Below are 26,750 nucleotides of genomic sequence, written 5' to 3' on the forward strand. Positions count from 1 at the left end.
CCCCTAAATAAATAAAATCTTTAAAAAAAAAACAAAACACAGGCATATACAAATACACAAGCACACATACATCACACACAGCCATATACATACCCAAACCTTTGCACACACGTAAAATGGGGTAAGGAGGAAAACTATCTTCAGAATTCAAGTAACATGTAACAGGAAAGCTAGAATCTATTCTCCATCTATTCAGACACAGATGTATTTCCCATGGACACGAATACACTTGCTTTGGAAACTCCAGTAGTATCTCTGCTTATATTTTGCTGGGACTCATTTTGTTAGCAAAGACCGGAAATAGAAAATATGTAGATTCAAATCAAGGTTACTTGAGGATGCAGCTGCTACATTGGAATCTTTCTTTCATCAAAATGCAACAGAGAGTCCCTACAAAGACAAGTCTGATCTGCTTTATGAACAGGCTGGTTCACAAGGAAAGAGATTTACAAATATACTTAATTCTACATTCAAACCTTACCCCTTCACTCCTGAAGCTTTACTAATATATGTTTTATAAGACTATTTAATTCAGCAACTTAGAGAGGACAGTCTATTTATTCTACCTTAAAAATGTAGAATTTTTGTTTCTCTCTCTAAATCCCTTGTTTCTATTGTTATTAAATTGCAATTGAACTGGCAGCTGGATAAGAACTTTCCCTCTGTAATGGACACAGGGTGGTACCAAAATAAATGCTAACATGTAAAAGAACATAAAATATAATAAAGGCAGTATCACAAATCAGTGAGTAAGGAATGAATGAACCCAACGAATAGGACTGGGAAAAATGAGAGTTGGAGGTAAGGAGGGAATCAAATTAGGGCCTCAACTAAACCATGTATCCAGGAGTCAGCAAACTGTAAAGGGCCAGCTAATAAGCATTTTAAGCCAGCTACTGACTATTACAGATTTCTGTCACAACTGCTCAACCATGACACTAGGAAAGGAGTCATCGACAACAATGAAAAAGTATGTGTGGTTATGCCAATAAAACTTTATTTACAAAAACAGGTGACAGGATCCTTGGACCAAGAAAGCCAAATAGTAAACAAACAAATAATTCCAGAAGAAAATACCAGTAAATATCTGATTTGAGATAAGCAAGAATTTCTGAGCACAAAAGCAATGGGTATGAGATGAGTATAAGATGAGTATATTGAGTATAAGACGATTATGCTTACCATATACATTTAAATTTGTGTTAGTAAAACAAGTACTATAAAGAAAGTAATCAAAAGGAAATGACAAAATGTAGAAATACTTGAAATAAATATGACAAAGGATTTGGAGCTTTTAAGTTCTATCTTTACCTCTCAAACTGGTAAAGAATGACGCTAGCAATCATTTATAAAACAAGACTAGGGGCACTTGGGTGGCACAGTTGATTAAGCATCCAACTCTTTATTTCTGCTGGGTCATGATCTCAAGGTTGTGAGATCAAGCGCTGAGCTAGGCTCCACACTCAGCGTGGAATCTGCTTGTCCCTCTCCCTCTGCTCCTTCCCGCACCACGTAGCACACACTCTCCCTCTTTTTCAAATAAATAAAATCTTTTTAAAAAAAACACAAAAAACAAAAACAAAAATAACAAGACAAATATTTACTACTGCTGGAATATAAATGCGATCAATCATTAAGCAGTAAAAAAAAAATATGCCTTAAACAGACTTCTAAAAATTCATTCTTTTTTTTTTAAAGATTTTATTTGTTTATTTGACAGACAGAGATCACAGTAGACAGAAAGACAGGCAGAGAGAGAGAGGGAAGCAGGCTCCCCGCTGAGCAGAAAGCCCGATGCGGGACTCGATCCCAGGACCCTGAGATCATGACCCAAGCCAAAGGCAGCGGCTTAACCCACTGAGCCACCCAGGCGCCCCTAAAAATTCATTCTTGCCTTAGTAAGTTCACATTCATGAATCTAGCCTCTGAAAATATTAGATTTTTGGGTAAAGATGTCCTCTATAAATTCAATGTATAATAACCTAAGTGACTAATAACAAAGAAGCATTTAAATAAATTCTAGAATATACAGTACAATGGAATATTAAGCACATACTAGTATTTTAGTGGAACATTATAGGCATAAGAAAATGGTCCTAAGAAAATCAGTGGAATAAGCATCAGAAAGGGCACCTGGCTGGCCCAGTTGATGCAGTTGGTACGTGCTTTCAGCATGTGACTCTTGAGCTCAGGGTTTAAATTTGAGCCCCATGCTGGGTATAGAGATTACTTTTTAAAAAATTCTAAAAAAAAAAAAAGGCATCAGGAATTATTTATGAAATGTCATACCATTTTTATAACTGCATAAGCAGAGAAAAATACTAGGACACACACAGTACGTGTTAAGTAGTAATTATTTCTAGGTTGTGGGATTATAGTTGATTTTTCTTCTCCTCTTTCCTCTCTGTAGTCTCTAAATTTTCTCTAATAATTATATATTCTAACTATGAAAGACAATGTTACTTTTAAAAAGCAAAAGAGTTGCTGCTTCTCACTAAATGTATGAAGGGAATGTAAATCAGCTACTTTGAATATCTAAAAAGACTTGTGCAAAGCAACAACAGCTTTACTCATCTGTTTCTACTCAGTATTTTTCCTGCTTTCCTCTTTTAATATCTAAGAAATAGCTACCAACTCTGAAAGGGTGAAGACCTCCCAGAACAATACATTCCAGCCCCCACAATGGAACATTTCAGAATTCCCCTGGGGTATGTAAGAACGCCAGTTTCCAGCAGTTGAGACAAAATTAGTGCTAATTTGAACCCTGGTATAACCATGTTATTGGCCTAACTATACAGCAATCGAAGGCGATGTTATTTTGTTCATAGATAACGCCATCAGCGGCTTAATAAAGAGCAATAAGAAAGGCAGACTGCTTGAAATCCCAAGGAGAGAAAATAAATTTTCTTGTCTTCCAAGTTTTAAAATATCAAAATAACCTTTCTAGAGACCAATTTGGCTAAACATTTATCAAAACCCTTTAAAAACCCAAATATGGGCGCCTGGGTGGCTCAGTGGTTAAGCCTCTGCCTTCGGCTCAGGTCATGATCTCAGGGTCCTGGGATCGAGTCCCGCATCGGGCTCTCTGCTCGGCAGGGGAGCCTGCTTCCTCCTCTCTCTCTGCCTGCCTCTCTGCCTGCCTCTCTGCCTACTTGTGATCTCTCTCTATGTCAGATAAATAAAATCTTTTAAAAAAAATAAAAAAATAAAAATAAAATAAAAATAAAAACCCAAATATACTGTGACCTAGCTATTCCAGGCCTAGAAATCTGTGGTAAGAAAACAATTTGACCAACGTTTAAAGTACATATGCAAGGATAGAAAAAAACACAAGACAGTAAAAAAAAAAAAAGGGGGGGGAGTAAAACAGTGAGTGGGTACTGGTTAAACAAAATGTCTCTTCCTACAATGTAAATGTTTGTGTCCCCTCAAACCAAGTATGGTGAAACCTAATTCCACATGTATGTGGAGGTGAGGCCTTTCGGAGGTGATTAAGTCATGAGGGTGGAGCCCTCATAAAGCTGTTTTATGGGGCGCCTGGGTGGCTCAGTGGGTTAAGCCTCTACCTTGGGCTCAGGTCATGATCCCAGGGTCCTGGGATCGAGCCCCGCATTGGGCTCTCTGCTCAGCGGGGAGCCTGCTTCCCTCTCTCTGTCTGCCTCTCTGCCTACTTGTGATCTCTGTCTGTCAAACAAACAAATAAATAAATAAATAAATCTTTGAAAAAATAAAATAAAATAAAGCTGTTTTATAATCTGTAAGAGATTATAGTGCTCTTATAAAAGAACCTCACAGATATCCACGGTCCTCCTCCATGTGAGGTGACAGTGAGAAGACAGCTCTCAAGGAGCCAGGAAGCGGGCCCTTACCAGAAACCAAATCTGTGGATGCCTGACTTTTAGACTTCCCAGCCTCCAGAACTGGAGAAATAAATGTTTTTACTTGTAAGACACCCAGTCTATGGTATATTATTACAGCAGTCCGAAATGAACTAAGATACATTCACACAATGAAATGACACCATTAGGACTGAGACATAAATGTATACTTATTAACATGGAAAGACATCCAGGATATATTGCAGATTATCTAAAGCTAGTTATAGACTATGGGACAAAACAACATGCTTATTATACCCATGTATTAGATTGGGTTGCCCTAACAAAATAACATAGACCAGGTGGCTTCAACAACAAAAATTTATTTTCTCACAGTTCTGGAAGCTGAAGTCCAAGCTTAGGATACCAGCAAGGTCAGTACCTGGAGAAGACCCTTATGCTGGCTTACAGCAGACAGCTTGCCTTCATGCTGTGTGCTCACATGGCAGTGAGTTAGGAATCTCTGACTCTTCTTATAAGGTCACAACCCTGGGGATGAGGGCCCCACCTTTATGACTCTGTTTAACTTAATTACTTCCTAAAGACCTTATCTCTACATGCGGTCACACTGAGAATTAGGGCTTCGACATTTGAATTTTGGAAGGGGCACAATTTAGTCCACAGCAACTCTGAACAGTTATGTATTTTTTATGAACCATGCTGTACATGGATGAAATTCTGGAAGGCTTTGCCTCAAAATGTTTAAATCGGTGGTTACCTCTATGTACTGAACATCAGCATGCTTAGCTTCTACAACGAATGTTAATTACCTGTTTAAAATTTAATAAATATTAATAAGATAGTAAATTTTAATAAGCCATCGGGGAAAGGTGCAATACGCTTTCGCGCTAATCACGCTGGTTTCACTCACAAAAAGCAGCATCAACAGAGCAGTGCAATCGCGGATGCAGGAAATGGATCCAGGAACCAGAGCAGACTGACTGTGGTTCCTTGAAAACATCTCCAATTTACTGCTATGATCCAAACAGGCAACAAAAACAAAATCACTGCACATCATTAGGAAGGATATTAGAAATAAGATGGCAAACACATCCTATCCAAAGCCACAGTCCAGTGATCAGACTGAGAACCGAAGGAATGTTCTGGAAGGCCACCAAGCAGGTCTCTGCTTTCTTATACCTCAAGACTGTTCTCACAGTGCAAGAAAAAGTTATGCGGGCACATCTAAAATCATCAAGATCCAGCCTATACTTTCCCCACTGCCTCAAGCTGACAGATATTATACACTTTTTCTTTTATCACTAGTCACAGATTCACAACTTATGTCCCCCCTTCTCCCCCCACCTCCAGACACACAACCATGCACAAGCAGGACTGCAGGCTCTTTGGAGCGAGACAACCTATCACCCTCAATCCGTTCTCTCTGCACAGTGCACGTGTGATGAATCAGACAGAGGATTTTCGGAGCCGAAAGGTATTTTCTGTTAGGGACGACTGTTTATGCAGTGGTCTGATAAAATTCTGTACTGTAATAGAGGCTGAAAACACACTGAAGATGTATAGCAAATCTTATAATTTAAAAAAAAAAGGAAAAACTTCACAGCTTTAAGGAGATTAAAAAAAAGAGTAAACGTTAATTTCTAATAGGTAAAATTATCCCTTATTATCCCATCGTGTCACCAAAGAAATGGAAGACAGAAAGTGTGCTTTCTCCCCTTGTGACTCCCAGCAGTTTGCCTTCATGACCACTCTCTATGGGGCTGCTGACAGGGTCCCAGCGGCCGTCAGGGCTACGGCTGAGCAACTTCTTCCACTTTAGTTCTAATGGGCAAAAAGACAGCAGGGTACGCAATAACACCACAGCTTCTCGGTCTTTCCACCGACATGCTAAAAAGGGGAGTATTAGATTACCAGCTTGAGTAAAACAGGTCAAGTCCTAGTCAATAAGGCTGGACCCATCACAGACCCTCACAGACTAGGAAAAAAGGGATTTAGTGTCCACTCCTGCCGCCCCTCCTCACGGAAGGTGACTGGGCTGAGCTGTGCTTTCCTAACCCCTTTCCTGCCCAACAGGCCCTGTGAGTTCTGTGGGCCCTTCCCAGATAGGGACGTGAGCTTCCTCGTACGCCAGTGCTCAGCACACAGAAGCATTCCGGTTGTGTCTGGAATGAGCTGAACTAATACATTCAATTACTTAGAAAGAGAGGATGTTAGGAAAAATCTATACTTGGGAAATAGAGACGATCCTAACTCAGCCTTGCCCTCCGTTGTGGTAGGATTACTAGTCAATATTTAAGTGTGGTACAGCTGAAATTCAGTGAGTGCCCAGAAGCCAGATAAGCCCACTTGCCAGTGTCCTACCCACCATGGGGCTGATTCATGCCGTCCAAATATAAAAAGAACCTCCTGTACAAGATCCCACAGCTGCAGTCTTACAAAGCTAAAGTCTGCACTACAGACATCTGATTTTGGCTTCAGAACCAACCTTAGTGATCCTAAAAATACTTTTTCTTCACTATAAAGGTCTCTATTAACTTATTAATTCATACTCTGCCTTGTTGCAAAAGGATTTAAAATGACATAATAATATAAAAAATAAGATAAAAACTATTTAATAAGCAGATGAGAAAAAGCAGATGGTGATAAAATAGTAATATAGGAAAGTAAGAAGCAAAGTTTAAGGGCAATAAAAAAAAATCACATGGCATCTGGGTGGCTCAGTCAGTTAACAGTCGCACTCTTGGATTCTGCTCAGGTTATGATCTCAGGGTCGTGAGGTCAAGACCCTCCCCCTCAACAGGACTCTGGGCTCAGCAGGGAGTCTGCTTGAGACTCTCTCCCCCTGGGCCTCCCCCCCACTTTCTCCCTCTTTCTCCCCAATAAATTTTAAAAAATTAATTTTGAAAGAGCCTATATATCTGTTAGGATTGGGTCACATGCTTGGATCGAAGCTTCTCTAACAGTCAACTGAAGAGGGAGCTGGGATCAGTTACATGAATCTTAATGTATATAAAATACAAAGCAGTTCCTCAAAAAAAGCACAACCATTCAGAGTATGGAGAGAAGAAATTTACTTCTGGGCCCCTCATAGAGAGAACACCAAAAAAATAGAAATAATTATGATAATAGCTAATAATTAGCACTAACTTCTATACAAAACACTATCCTAAAGTCTTTAGATGTATTCACTCATTCAGTAACCCTATGAGGTAAATATTGCTGTTATCTGCTTTTCATTAAGTGCAGATCCATTTCATTACTCATTAATAATGAAACCTAGGAACAGAGCAGTCAAGTAAATTGCCCAAAGCCACACAGCTAGCAAGTCATGGATCTGGGATTTAAGCCTGGCAGGATGATTCCAGGGAAGGCCCTCTGTGTTTGTTTTTAAGACCTTATTTTTAAGTAATCCCTACACTCAACACGAGGCTCGAAGGCACAACCCTCCAGAGCGGCATGCTCCACCAACTGGGCCAGCTGGGCGCCCCAGAATCAGCACACTTAACCGCTACACCAACCGCACTGTGCCGCTGGCTGATCCAAAAGCAAATGAGCGATGCCCTCAGCAAAACCCTCACGGCACACATCACTTTCATAAGGATGTTCCTATGATGCCTTTCTGTGAGGCCAAGAGGAAAGCACAACGCTTAGCTGAGGAGCAGCAATTCCACTGACACCAAAATGAGGCAGTCCGCCCACGTGGGCTTCTGACACATGGACAGACATGTGGGCTATTTAGGTGTCTCTCGAAGACTGGGTGGCCTCAATTCCTAATGCTCATGATACCACTCCTCTTCCTCAACAAGACTGAGCACACACTGAGGCGCCAGGCTGGGGGTTATGCCCTTGGAGCAGGTGAAGTAGCGCTCTGACCTGGGGACAGGTAAAGGAGAGCCACAGGTTGGGAGCCACCTGAGCTGGAGGAAGGACAATTAGCAGCCACCCTACTAGCCAACCATGGTTGGCAGGCCCACAGCTGCCTGAAGAGCAGGTCAGCCTACCTTTGTGTGGAGGGGGCTCATGGGAGTACCATCGGGCAGGGCTCCCTTAAGAAAGTGTTGGGCTCACTCAAACTAAAGGATGAGAAGGTCCTGAAATGCCTGTGCCCTGGGATAGGTCTCAACAGAACTAGTCTGGACACTGTCCAAAGATCCCAGCATCAACTGTCAGTCATGACCACAGCAAATCCATGGGATGTCTGGCCTTGGACCACATAACTTCTCGGTACAGGTGCAGGACAGAGGGTTGAAAAGTATAACTCTAGTGGACATTACTGAAAACGAGCCAGTTATTGTTTGGGGGGGATGACAAATATGTTTAAAAAAAGACTTTTGGTTTTGGGATAAGTGATTGTAACCTAAATTCTCAACACCTTCTCGAAGTTCAAGTTCAGGACCATAAAACCATTTCATCGGAATTCACCCATTAACTGAGCACTTAATACAAATCAAACACTGTTCTAGCTGTTGGGGCAGAACAGCAAACAAAACAGACAAAAATCCCAGCCATCAGAAAGCTTATTCTTTATGGTTCTGTCATTTGTTAAAATTAGGGAAAGCTCTGTGAAGGAAATACGCGACCACTGTTCTATTTTTGCTATTTTATTGTCTAAAATTATTTTAAAATAAAGTTAAAATTTTTTTTAAAAAAAGAAAGCTTCTTCTTACTGTAAGTATGAGAAGTAATACTACTAACTACTATTACTATACTTGACTAACTGTATGTCAGGTGGAGATAAATGTCAGGAAGAAACTATGGCAGGGACCCAGAGAAGGGTGTGCCGGGGGTCGACAAGATTATCCCGGGGGTCAAAGAAGCCTCACTGGTTAGGGAAACCGGAGCTAGCCCTGAAGCAGGCCAGAGGTGCACCAGGTAATGCCTGGCTGGAGGGTCCAGCAGGAGAGAACAGCAGGGGGATGAGGAATGAGGAGAGAGTGATAAGCAAACGAGGGTGGCCCGGAGAGGCAGGGATGGCAGGTTACGGATGGACCTGGAGGCCACAGGAAGGATTCTGGATCTGATTCTGAGTACAGGAGTGACCATCAAAGGGCCACTGTCTGCTGAGTGAGGGAAGGGTCAAGGGTCAAGGGTCAAGGACAGAAGCAGGGAGAGCAGTGGGAGGGAGAGGGGGCAGCCTTCCACCCACAGCGCCTCGGCCACATACATGCGCGCAGCAAGGGCAGTGGGCACCTGACCCAACCACAGGAGCACCTCAAACTCCAGTTCCAGCACGCCGACGAAGCCCCCGGCAGGCTATGACTCCCTCGTGCAACAAAATAGAAAGAAAAACAAGCAGAGTCTCTCAAAGATGGGTTAACCCGAGACAAGTCAGTGTGACCTGAGGGAGCAGAAGCGGGCAGCCTGGGAGAGATGCGGCAGTCCTGGGGCCGTCAGCATTATGGATTACACCTAACGGGGCAGACTCCGTAATGAGCTAGTCCTTCCGATCTGACACCAGTTGTTCTCAAAAGCCTATTCCAAAATACATTAGAGTCTAAAATATTTAACAGTTAATACAGCCCCACTTAAGTTCCAAACCCACACATAAAACTGCCTTCCAAAATGCATCTGGTGCTCAAATGATGCTCTTTTCCCTTCCTCCCAAGTGTTCGGAAAGCTAATCTCACAGAAGACCCTCTATGAAACGCATTGTCTCTTGGGTTCCTGCAAGGCCGGGGTGACCTGATCTGATCCCGGCGTGCCTGTGGCCCGCCAGCACCCCCTCGCCCTGTCGGAGGGCAACCTAACGACCAGGAACGGATTCGGGGTTTCCACACACATCGCCCTCACCATACCGAGTGGCTGCTGGCCAGACACACACAGAAACTCCCACGTGTGTTATTCTCACTCGTTTTGACAAAAAGCTGTGATAAGAACAGAAGGGAAAATGGCAAGGCGTCCTGAGGGAAGAGGAGACCCATATGCAGCTTCCTCACCAGCCCGGTATTTGTGAGGCCATGGACGGGCACACCCAGCTGCGACCTGACACCTCCTTGAGCATCGTAAGGGGAGCAAAGAGCACACAAGTGTTAGCTAAGCTTCCTTGCGGTCTCGAGAGCCTTCGCCCAAAAACATTTTAAATAGCCAGACTTAAAACAATAAAACTATAAATATTTTTCTCACGCCCATTACAGTTTTCTTTCAGGCTCCCTTTAAATTTCTCCCTCAGATGGGAGGACTGACCACAAGCCATTAGCAAGAAAATTTCGCCAAGGAAAAGACGAAGAGGTAAAGGAACTGAATAATTCACTATCACTGGTAGAGGGTTCAGTATAGAAAACCCGAAATACACACTTTGCCACACATTATTTCTGAGACTATATAGTAAGAACATAGACGCTCATCAAGCTAACTTAGAAAACTAATCTGTAATCAATTAGCTTACTCTGGCTCCTCTCTCTCTGTACATACTAAAGCTTTGGTGAATGCATGGCATTCTCCCACATACAAACAGGCACCTCATAATTAAACTTAAAGCCACTTAATTACCCATTTATGCACCCAGGCTAGAAATATATAAGCATGCTGCAGTAAATAAATACATCTGCTTTATAAGTAAAGACAAGTTTATTCTAACACCATCAAAGTACTTGTTAATTAAGCAAGACAGCATTTACCAGACAGGAGATCAATAGTTCTGAATCTTCTTTTGTCCAATGGCATGCTGTATAGTCAAGGGCATTATTCTCTCCTTGCTGTTTGCACATATAAGCACAGTTTCTTTCAAAAACGGTGCGGATGCCTTTAAACAGAATGACACTAGTAGTGCAACCCATCCCCAAGGTGTGGATGTTCCGATTTCTAGCAATCTCTACTCCATCTCCACATCATCTTCCTTGGCTCTTCTGAGCAGGCTCCCACTGAACCATCTTCACGACAGGCAGTTGCCGGCACCAGAACAGAAGGGAAGCTCTGAGCTGTTGCACTAGAATCTGCTCCTGCCCAACTGCCTGACAAAAAAAAAAAAAAATCCCGGCTCCGAGTGTCAAACAGGAGGGGTGGTGCAAAAACCAGATGACACACCTCGGATGCACCAAAATCTTTAAAGTGCCGTTTTTCCAGTAGATTGCTTCCCTGTTAATACCCAAGAACAAACCAGCCGACGATTTACATGTGGTTACTGGAAAACTGCCGGCTCCCGTGATTTGCTTAGGATTGTTCTGAATCTCAGAACCTGCCCAAAATGAAAAAATGGTGCCAGACAGCCACCCTGCTGCAGATGCTGCTGGAAGGCACAAAGAATGTTCATCTGCTGCAAGAAATCACTCTCCCAGAATGCTCAGCCTAGCATCTATATTAGCAAACATCTCTTTCCTTGACCTAAATATGCTGTTTGTTTAATCCTGCATCCGTGAGGAACAGAGAAGCAAAAGGGAAAAGAAGCCCCCAAATGAGAGAAATCACTAAGATGACTGCTGCTATGGAAACATGTATAAGCCCACTTCAAACAACCTTTTGCATGTGTGGGTAACAGCTTGCTGACAGCAAATCCCAGGGGAACACAAAATTGCTGTGTCAATCTTGACTTCTGCCCACTTCCACTCCGCCAGAGAGAGGGCTAGCAAGTTTGCACTGCTTAATAGGATTCTCCCATCTCTGGTACCCAAAGATGCAAATGAGGACATGCATAAAGGGTGACCTGATCGGGCGGGACATACACCTTCTGAAGCAGGGCTCTAGGACATGATGCTAAACACGCACTGAAGTCCCACAGTCAACAGGGTTATTATTTGGGATGCAGAAGGAATCCAGGTCCCTCCACTACAGAATGAACGTAGTAACTCTCTACTACCTCTGTGTGTCTTTGGTGAGGGCTAATAGGGAAGCATGTCACTGACAGAACACTAAGTTGACTATTGCATTTTCCTTCTAAAAAATGAAAAGTAAATTACATAAAATCACTATGATGAACACAGGAAAACCCCTCCTCTCCATAAAATGCATCTAGAAAAAAGTTACTGCTCTTTTAAGATCTGTTTTGAATTCTTCCTTATTTCACAAGGCAACAGATGGTTTTCATTTTCTATCTACAGATTTTGAAGTTAGAGTGAATTATAATGATTGAGTACCTGTGAATTGCTTACTGGAGATCTGTATAATGTAATAAAAGCAGATCTTTAGAGAATACCATGTAGTCCCCTAACCCCCAAATTTCTGGTTCTTATGGTGAGTTTACCTATTAGGCCCCATAGATAAGCAAAAACCTAGGCTACTCCTTTCTCCTGCATTTTTATGCAAGGTTTATCTAACAGCCACAGAGATCAAAAGAGTAGAGATTCTGGCCACAGGGGGGAAAAAGAAAAAAACACGAGTAACTATCTGTGGTCTACAGCATTCAGCTTTCAGAATAGCAACTCTTGTTACAACAGGGCTACAGTGTTAAGACTACACCCAAGTCCTGACATCAGAAGAGCCAAGTCTTCATGTGACATCACAATACTGGCAGATAAATAACATGGAAACACAACAATGTAGACTACAAAACACCCAACACATGGGTTAAATTATCTATCTTGAGAATTCCGAAAGGCCATCTAAACTTCTGCACTGCAAGGAAAACAACTTAAAAAATAATAGTTTACTGAATATAAAGATGGTACCTAGAAATTGAAGCTTGATTTACTATTGTTACTACCTATTTCAGACATCCTGGGTGCAGAAACCAGGAAATATCATTTGAGATACAAAAGATCATGTTTGGACTTTACGAAAGATTATAAATGATAACCAAGCAAAATCTGAAGCTGCTAGTATATTCTATTTGATTTATGTTAAAAACTCCCGAGTTAATATTTAAAACAGTGGGACAGCATGGAACAACTTCCTAACAATCATTCAGAGGAAAAAAGAAATGTTTCCTAGGGACCTACTAACAAGCATTTAAGCAACTTGTATCAATTTTAAATGTTAATCATTAGTGGGCAAAAAAATTAGTGGCAAGAAAAACAACAGAAACTATTTAGAGCAAAGGAGTCAACAAGGCCAGAATCGGGTTTCATGCTAATAGAGACATGACAAAACGAATCATTCAAATGTGTCTTTGGTTTCACTGATTTTTCTGCATCAGAATGATCCTGGATTAGTCTACAAGGATAATTACCGTGAATTCCATCAGAAGACATGGAGATGGGTGGTATCTATTGGCAACCAGTTCAGCCACCTACCGCGTATGTATTTCAATCTGGAAATCACACTTACTCTCTTATTAAATGTGACCTCTCCTTTTCACAATTCCCAAGACTGGATTTCTGCCCTGACTCCGTCTTGAGCCCCAAGCCCATGTCTTCCTCCCCTGCTAATAAGGGTACCTGACTCTCCTAGCACCGCCTCACCCTCAGATGTTCCAAATCAATCGTCTTTTAATATGACAAACTGGGATGGTATCTCCACACAATGTCATACTTTTAAGCCATAAAAAGGAATGAAGTAGTGACACGTGCTACAATATGGATGGACCTCAAAATGTTATGGAGAATGAAAGAAGCCAGTCACAAAAGACCTCATCTTATATGACTCGATTTAAATGAAATGTCCAAAAAATCCACAGAGATAGAAAGTAGATCAGCAGTTGCCAGGGAATGGGAAGTGACTGCCAACGGGCACAAAACTTCTTTTAGGAGTAATAAAAATGCTCAGAAATTGGACAGTGTTTCTAACATGTATGCTATCCATACACAGTGTATAGTCTGCAAATACACTAAAAACCACTGGATTGACATTTTAAACAGGTGAGTTCTACAATCTGTGATAAAGAGCCTGACTCCACTACTGATGTTTTACTACCAACATCAATAGTTGTTGATTGATTTTAAGCATTCCCCCACTTCTTTCCCCTCCTGTCCCATATCTGACCAAACTGAAAGGACATTCCAGGTGGTTCCCTCCCTGGGTCCCTGGAGGAAATTCAAACCACTCAGGAGCCCTCACCCTGGCCCCACCTGCTAACCATCATAGAAATCCCAAACCAGGCTCAGGTCCTGTTTGGGAGCTGCCCTGCTCTCCTCAGAGAGCCTCATTACGTGAGTTACTGACCTCTCCACAACCTTCTCATGAGTACGGTGTCATCAGCCTCAACATCCAAAGCACATTTGGGGTGTGAGGGGAGCAGGAGGAGGGGCCGTCCTGTTTTTGTGCAGTGGTCCCAACAGTGAATTGTATCTCAATAACACTGTTTTCAAAAATAGGAGAGGGGAGGAAGGCAGCCTCTTATTCTGCCCATTTGTCAAGTTCAAATAAAGTAATAGGGGAGAACTCAACCAAGAAACTGCGATGAACATGTCAGTAACTATTGTTTTATACTTCACAAAGGACTTACTGAGTAGCTCCGGAATAGCTACCTTGCTTAATGAATTTACAATTTGGACTGCTGCTCTGGCCCACTTCACAGGAATACACAAACCACAGACCCTGGGAGAACCTGTGGCTGCCCTTGGGGTGTGCATTTTAATCTAGGAAAGGGGCTCCTCACTGTACAAACCACCAGAAAACCTGTACAAACAGAACGTTTACAGTAACACTTGCTGCCCCACTCAGGGGTCATGGACAAACTTCAGCCACTGGGCCACAGAGACCACAGCAAATCGGTCTCAAGCTTTGATTCCACCTCCCAAAGCGGATCTATCCAGAGCTGCCACTCCCATTTGCAGCCTTCTCCTTGCCAACTGCTCTTCTGTTTTAAGTATGTTCTAAGGACCAAATTAGTTTGACTAGCAGATTTACTTCATACTCTCTCAGAAAAGTACGCATAAATTAGAATCTGAAGTAACACCTAAAAAAATCTAGAACTACAAACTGCAAGTAATATTCTATCTCAGATACATACAAGTCTTCTACCTAGGTTAGACCTTGGGTCCTACCTTAGAAGGCCAGGAAATAAGTGGAATTCTGTCCATTCTACAGTGGCTGAAATGAAGATCTCACACATAATAATAATAATAATAATACATCACATTCTATCTAAGTGCCATTTGGGTGTCTTATTTCCATAAAATGGAAATGGACTGCCTGACAGTCCATACTACGTTTCTCAATGCAATCAGTGAATTCTGCTGAACAAAGAAACCTTATCTAAGTTGGCTTGTCAATTCCTTATTCATTATATATTCCATCAGTATAAGCAAAGGGAAGTAGCGCGCCCAGCATGGGCATACCACATGTCCAATAAATGTTGGTCTCCTCCACCTTTCCGCAAATTAAATTTTTATCTTTCCTACTATAAAGTGCGGTAGTTTTTCTAAAAATACAAGCATTTCTTACACAAAACCCAAGCGTATGAGAATTTAAGATCTAATAAATATAAATTCCAAATTATTATATTGGTTAAAAAAATGATTCCAAGAGAGAAATGGGAGTGTTACGGAACAAGAAAAGGGAGTTAAGATGGTGTGGAATGGAGTGCAGGTTTTGGCAATGACCATTAGAAGAAGTTTGTTTGTTTGTTTGTTTGTTTTAAGTAAGGAAAATTAAGTTAATGTTATTAGGTACATAAGGATCTTTTTAAAAATAAGGACAAGGTAAACTCTCCTACCATTGTGTATTTCAGGAATACAAACCTCAAAATTTGTGGGAGAGAAGGCAGACTTATAGCATATCTAAATTTATCCATCATTTAGAGATGTAGAGAGATGGCAGATGGACCTAGGGGACGAGGGCACAGGCAGGAGTTTTAGACACACACAGACACACACACAGACACACACACACACACGCTCAGAGAGCTTGGTGAAACTAATTTTGCTAAAATTGTATCTCTAAAGTTGTAACTACATAAAGTATTTGAACCAAGTCTGCTGCTAACAGTGGTATTTAAATGTTCTCCAAAGCAGAGACAGGTGTCTCCATGTTGGTGCTAGAATATCAGGGAGGCAAGCAGTCCACATGAGGCACTCTGAACACCCGGCACGCCCATGGAGGTCTTCCCAAGATGACCAGAGTCTCTCAAAAGAAACTAGAGAATCTTCCTTTTATAGACAGAAGACTGGGTTAAAAAGCCTTTAAAATAAAACGGAACTCCTAAAGGAAGAAGAGTTGGAGTTAAGAATGAACTTAACTCACTAGTAGGAATATAAAATGGTGCAGCCACTGTGAAATAGAGTATGGTTGATTCCTCCCAAAATTAAATGAAGAATTATATGATCCACTTCTGAGTAGATACCCAAAGGAACTGAAAGCAGAGTTTTGAAGAGATATTTGCATACCTATGTTCATAGCAGCATTATTATCAAGAGGTGAAAGGAATCTAAGTGTCCACCAACAAACAGACAGAATGTGCTATGTACATACCATGGGATATTATTAAGCATTAAAAAGGAAGGGCATCCTGTCACCTGCTACAACATGGATAATAAACTTTGAGGACATTATGCTCAGTGAAATAAGCCAGACACAAAAGAACAAATACTGTATGACTCTACTTAAATGACATAGCTAGAATAGATACATTCATGAAGATGGAGAACAAAATGGTAGTTACCAGGAGCTTGGGGGGAAGGGGAACGAGGAATTATTATTCAGTAGGTACAGTTTCAGTATGGGATGATGAAAATAGTCCAGAGATGAATGACGGACATGGATGGTGAACCAGGTGCTGAATGTGCTTAATATCACTAAACTGAATATTTAAAAATAGTTAAAATGGTGGGCACCTGGGTGGCTCAGTGGGTTAAGCCACTGCCTTCGGCTCAGGTCATGATCTCAGGGTCCTGGGATCGGGTCCCGCATCGGGCTCTCTGCTCAGCGGGGAGCCTGCTTCTCTCTCTCTCTCTCTCTCTCTGCCTGCCTCTCCATCTACTGTCAAATAAATAAATAAAATCTTTAAAAAGAAAAAAAAGTTAAAATGGTTAATTTTATGTCTTACGTATCTTATCACTATTTTTTAAAAGGGGGGGTGACGACACAGTTACTAGACTACTTTCCTATGACTTCCAGGAACAAGTGAAATAACAGAAAGCCAGGAGGGTACTTGTCTCCCTTGTCCGACCCTGGCCCACACAAAGGGCAGAAAAGCCCAGGAACAGGCTTTATATTTATATTCATTTCCTCATTCCACTTGGGAATGGAAAACCCCTACAGAAAAACCCTTCCAGCTACATATTGTCACAGAAACAAGAGAGGGGAAATCAAATTCCTGACTCATAGACCTCCCACTTCTTTCATAAAGAACTCCAAAAGGAGAGAACCAACAGCATTTACAGGGTCTCATTTAACCCTCCGCTCAGGAAGCTGCAGACTAATTCAGAACTCCAATTACCATCATGGGAGGTTAAAGAACAAAACTGTAAAAGTTTCTGAGGGTGCTGGGGTCTTCAATGAAAAACCAATAAATTCATAAGCACTGATCCTGTCAAATATGAGAAGCTGCTCCTCTATGTGCAAAGCTTTAACTCTTCACTGAAAACACAGGCTGGGGCCAGGTACTCAGGGGAGGGAGGCTGATAACCGGGCAGATCGCCACGAAGGCAGGAAGCACCAACAACCAACTGTAGACGAGACACTGAGTGAGAAACAAGGAAGGCGAGCAAACACAAACACACAGGCAGAAGGAAATCAGAACTCAGAGTGATGTCCTCTTGGACCCCACCAGCCTCTTCCAGGCAAATTCTACTTTAGGCCAACATCTGAGAAGATCACTCAGAAGCAAGGCATACCGAATTTAAACAACTGAAAAGACACCACACAGTGTAAGTGGCGAACAAATGCACTCATGAAACAGTTTATGTGCTTCAAATATGGAGGTAGAGCTGTTGGAAAGTTGATCTTGCATGCGAAGAGAAAGACTAAAATTCAGACCCTACACACCTCAATTATTCGCATCTCACATCTCAGCAGCTGAATACTTTAAATCTTTCACTGTCATTGTGTCAAGACAGAAAAACTGCCTCCGACATGAATAAAAACTTCTGGAGGGTAAAAAGGAAAAATTAAACATAAAATCTGAGTTTGTCCTTTTAAAAACTATCTCAATATAGTTGAACTTTCAGTTAGATTAATCAAAAGGCAAATAAGAAATGAAGATACTGCAATGGTTAGCTCCCCCAAATTATAGGAAGAAAAACACAACTTTTCCAAAATATTCCTATGGCTTTGAAAAACCAGAGTAAACAGACTCAAAATATAGTATGTGCTCCTTTGTCCAGACTTCTTGTCAAGTCAGAAGAGACTGGGTCCGTGCCCCTGCTTATAAGACTCAGAAAACTCTACTCTTTGAGCCCTTATGAGTTTTCATTTTTTTTTAAGGGACAAAAAATTCAGGACTTCCTAAGATTCACTTTTATATACAGTCTCTAGTTGGGTTATGACTTAACTGTAACTGTGTTTTAAAAAAATGTTACTTTGAATAGAACACTTCCTGGTGTGTAAATGAATTTCACTTAGAGAAGCAAGAAACTTTTCAGGGAAACTACTTTCCACCTAGGAATTGGACAGATCGAAGATATCGCCATGCCTCCATGCCACCTAAAAACAGGACCCAAAGAAGATGTATCAATGGCCAATAAGCAAATGGAAACTCATCAGGAAAAAAGTCATCAGAAAAGCGCAAAATCAAAATCAGCAGACAGCACTTCATATCTATGAAAATGGCTAAAATAAAGACATAAGGACATAGAGAAGCTGGATTGTTCCTACACTGTTGTAGGAATGTAAAATAGGGAGGCTGCTTGGGAAACCAAGCTGAGAATTCCTCAAATGGTTAAATACAGAGTTACCACATAATCCAACAATTCCACTCCTAGCTAGCTATATATCCAAGAGAGCTGAAAATACCATGCCCATACAAAAACCCATACATGAATGTTCTTAACGGTATTATTCATAATAGCCCCAAAGTGGACACAACCCAAACGTCTACCAACTGACAAATGGATAAACAAGATGTGGTCTATCCATACAATGGAATATTATTCTGTAATAAAAAGAAATGAAGTACTGATACATGCTACAATGTGGATGAGCCTTAGTGAAAGAAGCCAGTCATGAAGGATCACATATTACATGATTCTGTTGGTATGAAATGTCCAGAACAGGCAAACCAGCAGAGACAGAGAGCAATCAGTGCTTGCCTGGGGGTGGGGGTGAGTTAAGTAGAATGGGAAAGTCACAGGATTTCATGGGGGGGGGGGGGATGCGGGTAATAACAGCCTTCTAAAATTAATTATGATGATGGATACACAACACTGTGAATATACTGAAAAACACTGGATGGTATACTTTACATGGTTAATTGTATGGTAAGTGAATTGTATCTCAATAAAGCTGTTTAAAAAAAAACATAGGACGTATCAGGGGCACACCTATAAAAAGCTGAATTTCTCTTGAAAGCACTCTACCCTTAACACAGTTATCTTTCCAAAATGTATCACTACTCCCAACACAACGAATTCCCAAAAGTACAGAAGATAATGGCAAGATGATTTCTTCAAGCAAGCTCTTCTGCTTTAAATTTACTGAGCACTTAAAGGAAAACTTTTGTCTGCTCTCTAACTCTGGCTCATTCATTGTGTTGCAAGGTCTGTGTCTGAGGGCTGGGCCACCTCTCCCAATTCATTTACTCCAAAAATAAAGAAATTTATTTTATAGATATTTTCCCACAAAATTTTCATCTCTGCTTTAACCACAGGCTCTCAAAATCCAAGAAAAAATAGCACATAGAGAAAAAGTCAGAAGAGGGATGAAAATTGACAGAACATTAACAGGAGATCCTGAATTTTTATTTAGACCATGGAGTTGGCTCTATTTAGGTCATTCTAGTCACTTGAACTATATAGACTAACACTTTAAATGTAAATTTTAATGTAAAATTTAAAGGAAAACACTGTATAAAGAGTATCGGGCACATTCTTAACAGGGTATGTTACACAGACGGACATCTAACAACATGCCAGACACTGAGACAGAATTCAGTCATGAGGTCTCAATTAACCTTCTGATCAGCTCTAAAAGTTAAGTTTTATAAGTGATCTCACTCACGATTGCTTGCTACCCCTTGACCTTGTTACAAGTAAAGAAGATTTCCACAGAAACCCATCCTCACAGGACCCCTGAAGGATTGCAACTAACGCTGACGTCATGTGGAGTAGGGCTGAGAAACCATGGGGGGTTAGAGATAAGTACCCCACAAGTCCAAATGTCTCCTTAGACCAAGAGCTTTCAAGCTTTCCCAAAGATACAGGTACCCATACAGTACGTATTATGCTATATTATTTTCTATTCCAGCCTCTCTAGTCTATCCTAGCTCAGTGGGGGGAAGGGAAGAAGGGAGGGAGGGAGGAAACCAGACACAGCCCACTAAACTGTTTTCAGGACCATTATGGCTCATGGCCTGCAGTTTGGGGGAAAAAACCCACATGTACCAGTTATTACGTACGGTCTCTCAGCACTCGGAATTCACCAGCTCTCCCACATACTCTCCTTACCTACAAGCAGCCAGCCCATGAGAACGAAATGGCCTACTGAGGAGGGCACTGGTGAAACAGCGCTCTGAACGGACGCTGTTCTGCCTCACATACACAGCACACACTCTCGGTCAGCTGTCTCTGCCCAGGTCAGAAGACACTGGTCTAGGAATCAAGGGATTGAATTCGGAGGGAGCCCACTCTACTACCCTAGTTACACACTGCATCCCTGCTGGGATGGAGATCCTGGATCTAAAGGGAAGAAAGCTTTCATTAAAGGGAGACCACCGTGTACAATGAACCTGAAGGCCAGACTGCCACCCAGCCATTTGGGGGCTCCTTAAGCCACTGAACCAAGAAGCAAAAGAGGAGACTCCACCGGACAGGGTAAGAGGAAACTAGGTTGCTGCCTCCAAAGACTCAGAAATCCAGGGCGGTTCTTCACGGCATCTCCTAGCAATTCTATCTCTAATAGTTCAAGTTCACGAAAAACCACAGCAATCAAAAGAAAGGTGGGACCACCGAGAATTCAGACAGTCAAGTAAAGAATTCTAATCAGTTGAGATCCTGGCTGGGGACAAAGGAAATCTGGAAGCAGTAATAAGAGAAATAGAAGAGTAAAGATATAAATATCAACTACAGCCAACCGGCTAGTAAGAGAAGTAAACCCTACAACAGCACTGGGTATCTCCCTCTTGCCTCCTGCTTGGGTGTTGGGAGGGGGGCTAACAAATTCTTCTCCTTCTATTTTATACAAGTACTGTTGCTGAAACTTGACACTACAATTTAGACTTCAGGTAGCATATATTCCTGCAAGATTGCAAAAGAATTTAAGAATTAATGAACAAAGTCCAGAAACGGAAATGTGACCTTCCCCCAAAGACAGATAAGATGACTAATGAGATGTGACTTCTTGTCTCCAGGACCTGGTGAGAACACCTTCCTCTGTGTTCTGTTAGGCTGAAACATAGTCATTTTTGCTGTATGGCAGTTCAGATATGCCGGGGGAGGGGTGGGGTGTCTGCTTGCTGAGCAGTCAAAGGGGTGGGCAGTGCCAGTTATTAAGCTACAGTCTCCAAACTCCAGCGGCAGCCTTCCAACTCAGCTCCCTGGGGCTAGCTGGGAACACCGCATTCTGAAAGCTTGACCAGTTGGCTCCCTGTGGGGCTCGCCTCTAGGGGACACAAGAGGGAGGTTGCAAAGCCTGGGGAGGAAAGGGAGCTTGCTCCTTGGTTCCTGCTTCCTGGGGCTTTGGTTCCTCAAGTCACCCTGCAATGCTCCTGCACCCTGGTAGGAACAGTGCCTTCCCAGGTAGCACCTGAAACAGGTCTGCCATTTACATTTAACACTTACAGACCCATCTTCATCACAGCCACCCTCAGAAACCATGGCCAGCTGCCCAGCCCCCACTCCTCAGAGGTCTTGGCTTCAGTTCTGTGGGCACCCCCTCCAAGTTTCTAAGATTTTGTAACACAGTCTCATTTCCGGATCCTCCCAGTCCCAAGGCACACGGCTGCTTCCTGCAGTCACTACCTCTATGATACGGTAATGTTCTCTTTTTACCTTTTTGATTACCAACTTGACAATTTTTTTTAAGATTTTATTTGTTTATTTGTCAGACAGAGAAGGAGAGAGACAGCACAAGCAGGGGAAACGGCAGGCAGGAGAAGCAGGCTCCCTGAGATCGGGCGCGTTCAGGATGGTATGGCCGTAGACAAGGTGCTGGATTCAGGACTTAATCTCAGAACCCTAGGATCATGACCTGAGCCAAAGGCAGAGGCTTAACGGACTGAGCCACAAAGGCCTCCCCCAGCTTAACAACTTTATACTTAACAGCAATTCTTTAATTCTCTCTGTTAAAATAACTGATACGATTTCTGTTTCCTGGCTGGACCCTAACTATTATACTATGCTAAGCTCTCAACAGTTTTAAAAGACAAGGATCACCAAAGAATGAGAAGAACCAATAAGCACATAAAAAGATGCTCAACATTATTAGGGAAATGCAAATTAAAACTCAGTGAGATCCCACTACACATCTAACAGGATGGCTAGAATCTTTAGACTGGCCATACTGAGTGTCAGCAAGGCTGTGGAATAATTGGAACCCTAATCCATGGCTGGTAGAACCACCGCAGCAAGCACTTTAACAGCGCTTAAAAATGTGAACAAAGAGTTACCATCTAACCTAGCAGTTCCATTCCTAAGTATCCACCCAAGAAAAACGAAAGCACATGGTCACAGAGATGCATCCAAATGTTCCCAGCAACAATATCACAATAACCAGAAAGTGCAATCAACTCAAATGTCCATCAACTGGTAACTGGAGAAACAAAATGTGTTTTATCCAGACAACAGAATGGAATACTATTTGGCAATAAAAAGGAAGGAATTGCTCACACACTCCACAGCACGGGTGAACCTCAAAAATAATTAGCTGAGTAAAAGGAGCCAGACGCAAAAGCACATATTGTATGATTCTACTTCTAACTACTGAGAAACAGTATATCTATAGAGACAGAAAGTAGATGAGTAGTTGCCTGGAGCTAGGGGTGGGAACTGGAAATAGGCATGAAGATTTCTTTTGGGGGTGACAGAAATGTTCTATAATTAGACCACAGTGATGAGTGCACGAATGTCCAAATTTACTGAAACTTGTTGAACATTTACAATTTATTTTTTATTCAAATTCAATTAACATATAGTATATTATCAGCTTCAGAGGTGGAGCTCAGTGATTCATCAGTGTTCTATAATACCCAGTGCTTAATACATCACGTGCCCTCCTTAAGGTCCATCACCCAGTCACCCTCTCCCCTCCAGCAACCCTCAGTCTGAATATTTAAAATTTAGACTGAAGTTTATGGCATGTAAATTATACCTCAGTGAAGCTGTGAAACAAAAAAGACTAGGGAAAATATCAGAAGAAAACCTAGTGTCACAGGCAAATGATATAAATCATGATAAGAAACCACAATGCACTGATAAGTAAAATGAAACGTCTGTGTCTAGACACACATATAATGGCATGTGATAAAGACAGCATGCCTAAGGACCAAACCATTTCAGCAAAAAGAATTAACTTTCTTTCAAATGCTTACGAAAAGGTCTGGTATACAGCATTAAAGGCATGCCCAGCTTGAATGAAGGATGGTTTGTTCAAAACTGAACCAATGGGGGGGGGGTGCATGGGTGGCTCAGTGGGTTAAAGCCTCTGCCTTCGCTCAGGTCATGATCTCAGGGTCCTGGAATAGAGCCCCGCATTGGGCTCTCTGCTCAGCAGGGAGCCTGCTTCCTCCTCTCTCTGCCTGCCTCTCTGCCTACTTGTGATCTCTGTCAAATAAACAAACAAACAAACAAACTGAACCAATGGGACAGCATCAGCATTCACATTTAGCTAATGCTATTAAAGAGGAAGATACTGTTCTGAAGCTGAGCACATTCTTGCACGTGATTTTTTTTTTTTTTTAAAGGAATGCTTCTTAATAGTGATGGTGCCACTGCTAAGGAAGACAGGCTTATGATGCCTCATTACAAAACAGCAGACTGACCGCAGGCAACCAATACAACCAAATACTTTAGGTATGTCCCTGAAATTGTGCTTGAAATCAGATATCATTACAGTGTAAAAGTAAGGGATTCCTAAAGATAGAAACACTCCCTCCACTAGACCAGGCATTTGGACAGGCAAATAATTCCTCTTAAAGTGAATGGCTTAGATTTTGGAACACATCTGTTTATTTCTGGATGTTGTCTATGCTTGCTTGCAACTTTAGCCCAAAGTTCAGGTTATTTATATTTTAAGAAGGCTCTTCCCCTAAAATCCATCTAGAATATCTCAAAAGGGAATAAAATGGTAACATAGACTTTTAAATAAATATATTTTTTCATAATTGATGTTTTTAAAAGTACCTATTACTATAACTTAAAAATATAATATTTGATGCTTTCACTAATTTTTAATAAAAATATTCTCTACAATACAATCCTAATTTGCAATATCGTGCTTAAGGGAAATACAGAATTTAACAGATGACAGAATTTAACAGACATTGTTTCAAATGTTATCTAGGAACCCATTAAGCCAGAAGAGTGGGTTGCCTCTGGAACTCTCCCATTACAGATGGTAAGACCAAGGATCAGAGAAGTAAACTAACTTGGCCAAAGTCTCCCATTACAGATGGTAAGACCAAGGATCAGAGAAGTAAACTAACTTGGCCAAAGTCACACAGCCAGTATGTAGAATACGAACCAAAGCTCCCTGACTTCTAAGTCCCTGCTCTTCCCAGCATGTCACAAACTCCGTTAATAGTAATGTTGATGGGGTGCCTGGATGGCACGGTTGGTTAAGTGTCCAACTCTTGATTTCAGCTCAGGTCATGATCTCAGGTCTGAGACTGAGCCCTGCATTAGGCTCTGCACCAAGTGTAGAGTCTGCTTGAGATTGTCTCTCTCCCTCTCCTTCTACCCCTTCCCCATCCCACTCCCACACACTCTCTCTGTAAAAAATAATAATAATAAATTAATAACAACATCGATTACACAGAGGAATTTAAAATTATAAGGTATTTACAAATGTAATACTCAGGAAAAAAGCACATATCTTCCAGTTCTTTATTTGGTTACATTTGTTACTTAAAATAGATCTGGTCCTCTATTTGGGAAAAGAAGGCGCTGGGTTTGGTCCTTTTCATTAGCTGAAAAGGGAGGTATATACTCCAGACCCAAAGAGCATCCAAGAAATACTCAGGAAGCGCCAGGTATCATTTTTATTATCCCAGGACCCAAGCAAAACTTCTAAAATAGCAAAGGTGCTTCATGCACAGCTAATGGAACGTCTCGATTTGAAGGGTCTGCTTCATGTTCTACTCACAACATAAATCCCTCACTTGTATGGAAGGTGATTCCTTCCTTCCTACTGTTCCTGACAAGAACCAGAGGATTCAAGAGCTGGTGTCACAGCCACCTGCTTAGGACACACCCCTGATGGGTAGCAGAGATTAGTAGAGTCTGACTTCCACAAATAAACAAACTCAAGGCCTCTTCTGGGAAGACATGCTTCTTAACTTCGTAATAACCAAGAGCGCGATTATATCTATAATGTAACGAAAGAAATGTCCTGATGACTTAATATTTCCTGGGAAAAACTAATGATGCATTTCCTTCTTTTAACCCATCAGAGTCACCAATGTAGGTCACTGGCTGGAGGTCACCTAGAGATCAAGGTATATCCTTATGCTAAGTGGTCTCAGTCCAAGGAAGTTTCTTACCCAGTAAATGAGAAGATGGCCATACATAGTTAATGTGTTATTGGTGCCAATGAAGATACAATGGATAAACTAATGTTAAAACTGATTCCAAAACCCATCTAAATACATGAGCCCTAAAAACTCCTCTATTTGGGAGAATGAAAACTGCAGCCATGCCCTTTTTATCAACCAAAAGAAGAGATACTATAAAAATATATTCACTTAGGCGCTATAAATTAAAGTGAGCTTGGTGTTTTGTTGCTTTTCCATTGAGGATATCAAACCTGTATAATTTTAAAGGAATTCTGAACAGTTGGCTTCAAAAGATCACAAACTTTTTGTACTTGGCAACCAAGACTGTCAACTCATGTGAAAGTCTGTATTCAGCAGAATTTTAAATTAACAGAAATTATGAATGGTGAAATTACACACTCCCACAGAAACTTCAAAGCTGCCTAAAAGGAAAAGCTTTCATTTTACTTCATTAAACATTACAGCAGATTCCAGTAGTCGAAGATATCATTGGCTTTTAGGAAAAAATGGGGCAACAACTCTTAAAGAATAGTTCCTCGCTATAATAGCTAAAAATTTTAGGACATCTGGGCACAGATGACAAATTGAAGTATGTATGGCAGCTTTTCTATCCATCAGGTAAGAGCTAAGGACTAGGAAACACTTTGGTGATATTTTTTATTTTTTACAGACAGATCATTTAATTCAGCCAGGCCCAGCAGCAGAGAAGGCGAAGACAAATGTCCATCTTGGCTCTAAACAGAAAATCTGAATATGGAAAGCAGATTAGATTACAAGATCCAGGCTGCTCTGGAACGGACACCAGGACTGATAGTAAAAAATTCTCTCATCTTCAATATTGCTCTGAGATAGAACAGGCTGTCAGGGAGGAAATGAAACTCTAGCCCCAGGGTACGTTCACACAGGAGCAGGAATGCCAGTGAGTGACAGAGCACTGTGATGGCAATTGAACTCAAATGACATCAAAGGTCGCTTTGGGTCCTGCACTACGTACTCCACTTTACAGACACTGGCTGTGACTGCAAGTTGAGTCAGGCAGGATGGGGGCTGGTGTGTCTTTGGTTATACTGGTGACCTAAAGGGATGGCAGGGAAGACACCATATACCCAACATCTGTAAGGTACATCTTCCATATTATCACCTAGTGCAACATTACAAGTGACGATGCTGAAGCTCAAAGATGATTAAAGATGACCAAAGTCACAGAGAACTGGGTATCTGTCCCTCATTGGCAGACT

General features: G+C 41.6%; 1 protein-coding gene across 18 annotated transcripts in view; it reads right to left on the reverse strand.

Moving 5' to 3' along the window:
- Nucleotides 1–26,750, reverse strand: part of DOCK9 (dedicator of cytokinesis 9) — a 276,869-nt gene that overhangs the window by 201,052 nt on the left and 49,067 nt on the right. For 5 of the 18 annotated variants that reach the window (XM_059377657.1, XM_059377653.1, XM_059377666.1 and 2 more), the window contains exon 1: nucleotides 10,457–10,715. The exons of 6 other annotated variants lie outside the window; for them this stretch is intronic. In XM_059377657.1, coding sequence (XP_059233640.1) covers nucleotides 10,457–10,615 — 159 coding nt within the window. In that variant the 5' untranslated portion in view covers nucleotides 10,616–10,715. Of the gene's footprint in view, nucleotides 1–10,456; nucleotides 10,718–26,750 lie in introns of those variants that run through there. 7 more of the 18 variants (XM_059377659.1, XM_059377654.1, XM_059377648.1 and 4 more) reach the window with 3 other exon arrangements.

This window comes from Mustela nigripes, chromosome 15 (genome assembly GCF_022355385.1).
Source record: "Mustela nigripes isolate SB6536 chromosome 15, MUSNIG.SB6536, whole genome shotgun sequence".
NCBI classification, from domain to species: Eukaryota; Metazoa; Chordata; class Mammalia; order Carnivora; family Mustelidae; genus Mustela; species Mustela nigripes.